This window comes from Odontomachus brunneus, unplaced genomic scaffold (genome assembly GCF_010583005.1).
Source record: "Odontomachus brunneus isolate Ranch 3 - 2012 unplaced genomic scaffold, Obru_v1 Obru_scaffold_009, whole genome shotgun sequence".
In the NCBI taxonomy this organism is placed as follows: domain Eukaryota; kingdom Metazoa; phylum Arthropoda; class Insecta; order Hymenoptera; family Formicidae; genus Odontomachus; species Odontomachus brunneus.
This window is the reverse complement of record NW_022639459.1, coordinates 3,316,212-3,326,159: the sequence shown is the minus strand read 5'-3', so window position 1 is coordinate 3,326,159 and position 9,948 is coordinate 3,316,212. Positions and strand designations below refer to the sequence as shown.

Here is a 9,948-nt window from a genome sequence, read left to right as displayed (position 1 = left end):
ATAGCATATTTTAATTTCTAAACTACACAAGTAGCTCACACGGAATGAAGTCAATTAGCGCAGAAAATGTCGCGCACGTGTGATCTATTTTTCCGTTACAAAATTTATAGTAATTTTTACTATGAAATTCTCCATATATGAGGACCATGATTTTTCTATACCTAGGTAGAACACAAAGTCATATAAAAGTAAAAGTGACGTCAAATGATATAAAAGTGATGTCATTTTGATATCAAACGATATCATTTTCATGACAATTTCATAACAATGACTACGTTCAACAGAGTAAGCTGCTTTGCAACTATTGTAAAATTCGTAAATCTCATTGGTACATGCTCTTGCATTCAATCAAAATTAAGAGCATACCCCAATCAGATTCACGAATTTTACAACAGTTGCAAAGCAGCTTTCTCTGCTAAACGCAGCCATTGATGTTAAAATGATATCATCTTGACATCAAAATGATTTTGTGTTCTACCTGGATATATGCTTTTAGCATGAAAACTGATAAATGTATATACGTTTTCGATACATATTTATTAATAATTCTTTAAATCAAACTATAACTATATATATTTAGTGTAATATTATATACACAATTATGGATACATAATTTTGTTATATGATATGCGTAATATACTGATGTATCGTGTGAAATGCATATGCAAGCGAGATTCGAACGGTTATTTTTACATAATCGATCTATGATCGATGTGAGCTTATTGAGTTGTGACCGCTATCGATTATTGAAGTAACGACGCGCCTGATTTGTGGTACAGAGAAAAAATGTTCAAACAAGTTTAGACCTTGTGATTTTTTGGAACATGTCTTGGAATTTTCCAAGACTTTACTCTCGAAATATATCATAAATTGGAATAATGGCGTTAGGACATAATTCTTAGAGAGGCCTGGAGCCAAATATTGAAGTTGAAGTTGAAGTGGCAGAGAGAAGCATGAGAGCGGCACCAGCCTGATTTCAATGGCCAGAGCTAGGCGCATTTTCAAGACGCCATCTAACAAAGTATGCCTTTACTACGTTCGGCGCATTTTCGCGGTGGTAACGGTAAAATGCACCTGGTTCGCGCCCGTTGTACTTTCGTATAACGATAGTAAATTAGAAAAGGACAAACGTCCAATCGCTTTTAGAGATGGGCGATACTGATACCGATTATAACTATAATCGATTATTTCTTTTCGATACATACAGTAGAGATGGGCTATACCGATACCGATTATAGCTTATAATATTATTATTATTATTTCTGTTCGATGTCCCATCTCTAATCGCTCTATTCTTGTCTTATCACTGATGAGCGGACCGCGCAACGTAGACACGAAGCGAGTTAGCGGCGATATTATCGCAAAACTAAGGGTGCGGTCCAACAACCGCTACAAATGCTGCGCAGCGTTTCTCCCTCTTGTTCTATTACTCGGATTCGAATGAAGAAAGAGAAAGAAGTAAAAACGCTACAAAGCATTTGCAGCGCCCGCTGGACCGTATCTTATATCATCTCTCATCAGTCATCTTTCTCGCGGTGCGTTCTGCGAAATTTTGCAAGAAAATAAGATTTGAAAACTGGACAATCTGAAACAATAAATATACAAGTTTAAATATGTCGCTCATATTTTTTGCTTATTTCTCGACAGCCACAAAAGATATCGATGTGATTCAAAGAAAACAATTTGTTATACATCGATATCTTTGTGGCTGCCGAGAAATAAGCAAAAAATATGAGCGGCATGTTTGTAAATTTGTATATTTATTTATTGTTTCATATTGTCCAGTTTTCAAATCCTATTTCCTTACAAAATTTCGCAGAACACAGCGCGAGAAAGACGAGACTGATGAGAGACGATCTAGCTTTGTGATAACCTAAGTAGAACAACGTTATCTTAAAGTATTCCATTTTACTATATTAGGTCAGGATAACTTTATTTTCGGTAAAAAAGTTAAGTTTCTATTTACTGAAAAGGTTATCTAATGTCCGCCCGAAAGATAACTTTTAATATCCAAAGATATCATTTAGATATAAAAGTATCAAGTTGGTATATGGATACAAATGAAATATATACTAAATGATAGCTGTAAGATGCGTAAATGAACTAGATATTAACCAACTGTAAACTGTTGTTTAATCGATGTCATATTAATGGAAACGAATTATTGACATTAACTTGTTATCTTATATATACGTTCCAAAAGTTAACTTCAAGAACGTTAACCAATAGGCAACCTGTTCTACTTGGGAAGTTTGCCGCTAACTCGCTTCGTGTCTATGTCCGCTCATCAGTTGTGAGACAAGAATAGAGCGATTGGATGTCTGTCCTTTTCTAACTTACTATCGTTGTATGGAAGTTAACGGGCACGAACCATATTTCGTTACCATCGCGAAAATGTGCCTAACGAACGTAGTAAAGGCGCACTTTGTTAGATGGCACTTCGAAAATGCGCCTAGCTCTGGCCATTAAAGGGTGCGTTCAAATTCCTCATCCGGGTGCACTCTATTACTAGAAACACTATAGTATATGTTATATATACTATAACACTTCTTGCGTTCCAAAACATCCTTTTTGAGGAAATTTTACTCGAAACTCTATAGTTTATGTAACGTAAACTGTAGGTATTGAGTAAAATTTTCCTCAAAAAGAACGTTTTGGAATGCAACCTAGTAATAAAATATACCCGGGTGGGAAATCTGAACGCAGCCAAATCAAGCTGGTGGCTCTCAGGCTGAAGTCCCATGACATATATTTTCCGCGTACCGCGTAACCAATAAATTGCGACGTTTAGTATTTCTGTTGGAACTTCTAGAAGAATAGAAAGATGTGATTGGTTACGCGTTACGCGAAAATATGTGCCATGGGACTCCACCCTCAGGTTTCTCTCTGGTAATATTGCTGTTCTGTGCTGTTCCTCGATGCTTATTGGGTTTCTATCAAATTTGAATCATAGTAGTGGGGAAGGCATGGCTTTTCGTATTACCAATCGCGTGAGACCACGATCGCAATGGCGGCGTGGCTGAACGGTTTTGTGTTATCGGCCGGATAGGTGTTGGTTTCTCGGTGCGCGATCGTGTCGATTTTCTTATTTATAACGTTGTTCGTTGCGCTCGGTGGATCGGTTTCTTTTCAGTCATGTACGTTCTCCTGTTAGCAGCTCTGTTATATATCACTTTAGACGGTACGTGGTCCTAACCTTTCTCGCGTTTAAATAAATCAGCACGACACCTGCCCACGCACGATTAATAACGAAGTTGCTTTTCAGTCGTAGGAAGTGTTTCTCAATTGGAGATCAATAGGCATTTAGAGCTCGGCAGGGAGTTCTTGGCAAAGGGCCAGTTACAAGATGCACTGTCACATTATCATGCAGCTGTCGGTAAGTCCGAATCATAATGTGGTGCGAGACCGGTTTTGAAATGTCTTGAAGTATATGTTTAACAGATCATTATCGCCCCGGGACCAGCGCGGATAAATGTATCAAAATAAATTTCTTTTAGATGGCGATCCAACCAATTACTTGACACACTACAAGAGAGGAACAGTTTACTTAGCTCTAGGTAAAGCCAAATTTGCTCTCAATGACCTTGACAAGGTTCTGGAATTGAATGCAGGCTTTATACCAGCAAGACTGCAGCGTGGTAACATTTTACTTAAGCAAGCCAACTTCAATGAGGCTGAAGCCAACTTTATGGATGTGGTGTGTTATCTTTGGATTTACATTATTTTTGCATATATGATAACTCGTGCTCATGTTTCTTGTTTCATTGCAGCTATCTGTAGAACCAAATAATAGAGATGCCTTGAATGCCTTAGATAAGCTATATCCAGCTAGGGAAGATATTAAATATATCGACGTGTTGGTGCACAATGGTGATCATACAGCAGCTGTGCACCATATCACACGACTCATTGAAGTATGTCCATGGTCATCTCATCTTAGAGAACGTAGGGCTGAGAGCTACTTGGCTCTTGGAGATTATATGAGTGCTATATCTGATATACGTTCAACTACCAAATTATTATCTGACAATACAGAAGGGTTTTATAAGCTTTCATTATGGTTATATCGTCTTGGGCAAGTTGAGGAAGCATTGAAGTAAGTAAGAAGCAAAGGATTTAGCAGTCATTTATCATTGATGTTAGTGTTTAACATGACATTAACTTGGTAATGCATGTTTAGGGAAATTCGAGAATGCTTGAAGCTCGACCCAGACCATAAGGAATGTTTCCCATTCTACAAAAAGATTAGAAAAATCAGCAAGTTGCTACAGGATGCAGAGAAAGCGTCAGAGGATACGAAGGATTACGACGTATGTGTCGAATCGGCTCGTCATGTGTTGACGCAGGAGCCAGAAGAGCAAAATGTGCGGTTCACAGCTTTCCATCTTCTCTGCAAGTGTTACACTGGCATCTCCGAGACCACAAACGCGATTAACAATTGTCAAGAGGCATTGAAGATCAGGAAGGAACCGGGCGTCATCTGCGACAGCGCAGAGGCGTATCTCGCTGCGGAATTGTTCGACGATGGTAATTTTTGAATGATTTGTTTCGAATGATTGTTTGCCATTTGAGCGCCGCTCAAGACGCGGTATATTATAGAGAGAAACTTATTAAACAAAAAATTATATTAAGCTAATACAGTCGCCTGATTAAAAGTATCGCAAGCATCAGAATGAGAATATCTGGTTAGAGCATGTACTGTTAATTTAGGTAATATATCAATTTATGAAAGGAAAGTTATAATACTTTGGGTTATTCGGCTTGACTCGTGACTTTGGCTTGCACACGTACTTATTTTACTTATGTATATCTTACAACATATTGACAACTTACAATAAATTAAACGTAGCGAATCCTTTCAGAAATGTTATTTCAATTGGTTATAAATAACTGTGATTCAGCAGAGAAAGCTGTTTGTTGTTTGTGAAATTCATGAAGCTGATTAATGTATGCTCTTAGTCTTGGTTGTATCTAAGAGTATGTATCTCAGGCGGATTCACAAATTTTACAACAGTTTTTTAAAACAGTTTTTGTAGCCAATATCATGGTTTTAAAGCAAGCTGGTATAAAGTCGAATGTATCTGAAAAAGTCAAGTAAAAATACGCGAACTTACCGTAACTTTTTTCTTTCCATTAATTAGACTTCCCATTTGTAGAATGCCCCATCTGGATATTCTTATATCAATGACTGCAACACTTTCTCTCAATAGATTTTGCAACGCATTTTGTATCTAATAGGAAAATGTATCTCCTGAAAAAATAAATTCTCTTATCTGATATGAGATGCGTTATAAAGCTCATCGAGGAAGTGTTGCAATTTTTAATCAGCTAACTGTACAATATGTATCCAAATGTATTGATCTAAAATAGTACTTATATTTAGCATATATATAATATTAGAAACAACTGTATATTAAATAGTGATAGTCAATCTAAATATTTTAAAAGTTTAAGTTAGATATTTTTAACTAATTTGTAATAATATATAAGAGATATGATCAAATTAAATATTCTTTGTTGTTCAATGATAAATGTTTTTTGCAACAGCCATCAGGGATTTCAAGGAAGCGTTGGAAATAGATCCGAACTTCCAACGGGCGAAGCAAGGGCTGCAAAAAGCGCAACAACGTCAGAAGTTGTCGGAGTCGCGGGACTATTACAAGATCTTGGGTGTGCCGAGAACTGCGAAGAAGCGGGATATCATTAAGGCGTACAGAAAAGCGGCGCAGAAGTGGCACCCCGATAATTTCCAAGAGGGAGACGAGAAGAAACGCGCTCAAAAGAAGTTCATCGACATCGCCGCTGCCAAAGAGGTCCTCACGGACGATGAGAAGAGGGCGAAATTTGATCAGGGCGAGGATCCTTTGGATCCCGAGTCGGGCCGGCATCAACAAGGCTTCAATCCCTTCCAAGAGTTTCATCACTTCCACGGTTCTCCCTTCCAGTTTAAATTTCACTTCAATTAAACACATCGCGATCCTTGTAATAGAGCAATTACTACTCTCGAATTTTATCTCCATCACATGGGAAGCGACGTTCTAGCCCGAATTTCATTTCACTACCTCGTGGGTGAAGATCGCGTGTGTTTAACACGTTTAAACGGACTCGGGAGATCGTAATATGTGACACCGATGGATTAGTATGCACAGACTATCTCGGCCAGGCCATCTCGTAATATCAGACGTGTGTCGTCTCGTTTAACGCGTTCGACCTTTTCGGTATGGCAGCATCACGGAGTGGGAAACGATTTCTGATGACCAACGCTTACTCGACAAGAAATGTGCCTCCCAATGGCCGAGGAAATATAAACGCGTTACCTAATTCAATCGTCTTGAGCGACTATTAAATTTATATATATAAAGATATACAAAATAGAGCGAGATGAGACTATCAAATTAAATCATGAACTTTTTTTAGGAAGAATTTAGGATCCTTTAGAGGATATCTCTTCGAAACGCATGTACGCGACGCTGCCGTACAAGCGTTTTTATTTCGAAATGGCGTGTTGCATACCGAAAGATTCAATAAGACGCAATGTAGAATTTAATCGTCCGGTAGTTTCTGTACTGCAAGAATCATGATACAGTTATTTAGTACATGCATACAGACTGAATACAATGAAGATGATCTACTTGGATTCGCGTGAGCGTTTGTTACGTGCAATTGTTCAATCGCCGCACACTATCGATCTGTACACGCTAGTGATACGCGCAATTGTGATCGTTGTACTAGATGTCGCCGTGCAAACGAAGAATGTACAGTCGATCATCATACTGCCACTGATTCGCTTCAGCGGCTACTCACTCGTTTTAGCTTAAAAACGTGCGACAATTAGATAGAATAAACGTGAGAGCCATTTCTCGGTGATGACGCGCTTACCGAGTACGAATACGACTATATTCAGTAAATATTTATATCTCGTTATTACTCCGCGAAGGGTATTCATACTCGGTAATGTTCACATGTAGAACAATGCTGTGCGCTTGTCGTGTTTGCATGAATGTGAGTCGGAACTTCATCTGTAAATATTGTATCTCTCTGATATTTGTTTAAAAAATATATATTTGAATAATTTATACAGACACAACTCTCGGAGGCATTATATATGTATATATGATAGTGTGTATAAAAGGCGGAATCTTTCTTCAACGAAATGCGAGTTATAAATATATCAAAATATCAAATCTCTCATTTGCTCAGGCATCAAGGCCTTTTTTCTTCGAACTTTCTAGAGTCGAGCATACTTCTCATCTTTTCTTCTTATCGGCCGCTTTTTTTGGTTTTTTCGATTTTTTACCAATCTTCATATGTTTTTTTAAATCCTTGTATTTCCCTAATTTATGCCGTGCCATGTAACTTCTCCATATTGTCTGAATAATAGTCGCGGCTTTATTCAGCTTCTCTTGATACCTCGTCTCTTCCTGAATTCTCTTCTCTTCAGCGATGCACTCATCGATAAATTCTTGTCGTTTGTCTCTCAAAGCGCGCATTTCTTCTATGTCAAATTTCTGTTTTTCTATTTCTATCTACCGCGGATAAAAATAGATTTCTGAAGTATCCTGATGGAAATACATGTTTGAATCTTGGGACGAAATAAGTTTGCTCTTATCTATACTGTAGGGTTGCATTGGAACGTAAATAAGATATGTAGGATCAAATTTTTTTTGTATTAAATTTTTTTTTGTAGACAGTTCAACTAAGAGTAACAAAGCCAATATGCATGTCTATTTCTTCAATTTCTAGAAGTTACTAGCAGCCTTCAAATTAAACCCATTATTTTAAACAAGGTATCCTCTTAAGGCTCCTGGGTAGTTGCATCATCCATCTCTTTTTAACGACGTCAGAAGCGAGAAAACGCATGCTAAAAATTCTTGCAAAATACGTCGAGATAAATAGATATATTCACAAAACGACATTTGCAATCGATTAAATACACCTCTAAAATATTCCATACACTTTCCTTTTATTTTAAAAATCAATAGATAATCGGAAAATTAATATGACAAGATAATGAAGAAATTAGGTTAGAAAAGACGATTGCACATCACATTTATTTTATAATTATCTGTTGATTGTTAGAACAAAAGGAAAGTGTACGGAGTATTTTAGAAGTGTACTTAATCGATCGCAAATGTCGTTTTGTGGATATATCTGTTTATCTCGACGTATTTTGCAGGAATTTTTAGCATGCGTTTTCTCGCTTCTGACGTCATTAAAATGAGATGCATGATGCGACTCCTCAGGAGCCTTAAAGTTTAATTTTTTTTATCTAGACTAATTTTAACTCTTCAATTCATTTTTCATTTCATTTTTAAAATATGAAAATTCTGACGAAAAGAGAACATTTCAAGACTTCTGTAACTAAAAACTGAAGATACGAACATTACGTTTCTTTTCTTCTCAAGTCATTCGTCATCGATATTCGAGTGTACCTTCAGCTTATCTATCTCCTGCTGTCGTAACACGATTTCCTCGTTGTATCTTTTCGTCCACTCGATTACTTGCTCTTCTTTATCCTTTATATCTGCTTCTAAGTAAGCGGTTATCTCCGCCGAGACAATTTCTTCGGCGCTATATTTCTTCGTGTAGTTGCTCAGCTTGTTCAGTATATCCGTCTTTTGCAGCTTCAGTTTGAGATCCTGTTGTTCTAATCTAGCCTTTGCCCATCTTTCCGCGTAACCTGGGTGTAATACCGCGTCTTAGGACATCGAGAGATTATCGCCGCGATTATCTGGTATCCCCACTTACTTAGTTTTGCGCTGTTCAAGAATATCGCATGATCGACCTGCGCGTCGCTTTCCTGAGCGAGATTTGTGGTCTCCTTTCTGTCTTCTTCGTTCGCCTTTTTATCGGACTCCAACAACTCCCGAAGTTGCTCGGCTTGGCTACGCCATATTTGCGCGTTCACCTCGAGATTATGCTCGTCTTCTTGCTTCTTCGCGATATTATTAATTTCCTCTTGCAGAGTGTCGAATCTTCGGCTGTACCTCACGTCACGAAAGATTCTTTTGAGAACCTTCTGCAAATAGTTCCTAGACGGATCTCGCGAAAAATATTCGCACATACCATTATAAATGTTCGCAATATCAGTGCTAAAAAGAGATTGCATGTAATATTCGCACGGAATACGCTTGGAATATAATTGGAATATTAACAAATTGCAGACCGTTTTATACAGAGTGTTCATCGTAACAGTATTCACTGTTTCCTTACCAGTTACAGTGATTAAGCAGAAAAAGTTACAAGTGCAATTAATCAGTGTTTAAACAGCAATAAAATTTGATAATAAAAATTTCGAAAACGTTTTGTTTCCGTAAAAAAAACAAGATTATCTTCACTTTTTACATATTTTTTTACTTAGTTTATATGTGAACTATATTTTTTGAACCATATCTTTTTACTTACTTAGTTTACACATATATTTGAAATATTAACAAATTGCAAATCGTGTTTCTGCAAATGCACCTGTCTCTCTGCATTTTTTCACTCGCGGTAGGTATCAGCGGTAACAAGTCCATGTCTTCTCTAAAGATCGTTCTAGGCTCGTCGGGTACCCCGTACGTCTCGTCGATCGTCTTGAACGTGTCGTCCCAGCGCGGATCGACGTCGGCCGGTATCACGAAGCCGAACGTGGCGAGTTGCTCAAGAAATTCTTGCAACACGCACGAAATAGCAGCGGCCTCCAGCGGCGTGAAAGAATCAATTGGCGGTACATCCATCTGCATACTTTGCACCCCGATATTTTCTGAGCCTTCTCTCTTTGAAGATGTGCTCCCGGCCGATAGGTGTTCGACAGATGTCTCGTTTTCATCTATGCGTAACCACTGTGTAATAAATTGTATCTGTCACTTATCATTGTACAATAAATAGCAGTAATAAATAGCAATAATAGCATTGTACAATGGAGAGAGAGAGAGAGAGAGAGAGAGAGAGAGAGAGAGAGAGAGA

General features: G+C 37.8%; 2 protein-coding genes across 2 annotated transcripts in view; one reads left to right on the top strand and one right to left on the bottom strand.

Annotated features, from left to right (window-relative positions):
- The first annotated feature begins 2,979 nt into the window (after window positions 1–2,979).
- LOC116840284 (dnaJ homolog subfamily C member 3) lies at window positions 2,980–7,087 on the top strand. The gene is made up of 6 exons (XM_032806809.1): window positions 2,980–3,181; window positions 3,266–3,376; window positions 3,498–3,697; window positions 3,771–4,096; window positions 4,181–4,527; window positions 5,548–7,087. Exons 1-6 carry the CDS (start codon window positions 3,136–3,138, stop codon window positions 5,964–5,966), a joined length of 1,449 nt encoding a protein of 482 aa, XP_032662700.1. The 5' UTR covers window positions 2,980–3,135; the 3' UTR covers window positions 5,967–7,087.
- A 10-nt stretch (window positions 7,088–7,097) lies between these two features.
- The window catches only part of LOC116840381, a 12,077-nt gene continuing 9,226 nt past the window's right edge, over window positions 7,098–9,948 (bottom strand). Inside the window, exons 3-6 of the mRNA XM_032807001.1 lie at window positions 9,466–9,824; window positions 8,749–9,032; window positions 8,433–8,680; window positions 7,098–7,559 (exon numbers count right to left, since the gene is read on the bottom strand). Coding sequence (XP_032662892.1) covers window positions 7,527–7,559; window positions 8,433–8,680; window positions 8,749–9,032; window positions 9,466–9,824 — 924 coding nt within the window. The 3' untranslated portion in view covers window positions 7,098–7,526. The remainder of the gene's footprint in view (window positions 7,560–8,432; window positions 8,681–8,748; window positions 9,033–9,465; window positions 9,825–9,948) is intronic.

Excerpts from the sequence above, each read along its gene's own strand:
- LOC116840284 (XM_032806809.1), top strand. The coding sequence starts at position 3,136 with ATGTACGTTCTCCTGTTAGCAGCTCTGTTATATATCACTTTAGACG. Across the intron at positions 3,377-3,497 it reads ACATTATCATGCAGCTGTCG|ATGGCGATCCAACCAATTAC; the intron begins GTAAGTCCGAAT and ends AATTTCTTTTAG. Across the intron at positions 4,528-5,547 it reads TGCGGAATTGTTCGACGATG|CCATCAGGGATTTCAAGGAA; the intron begins GTAATTTTTGAA and ends TTTTTGCAACAG.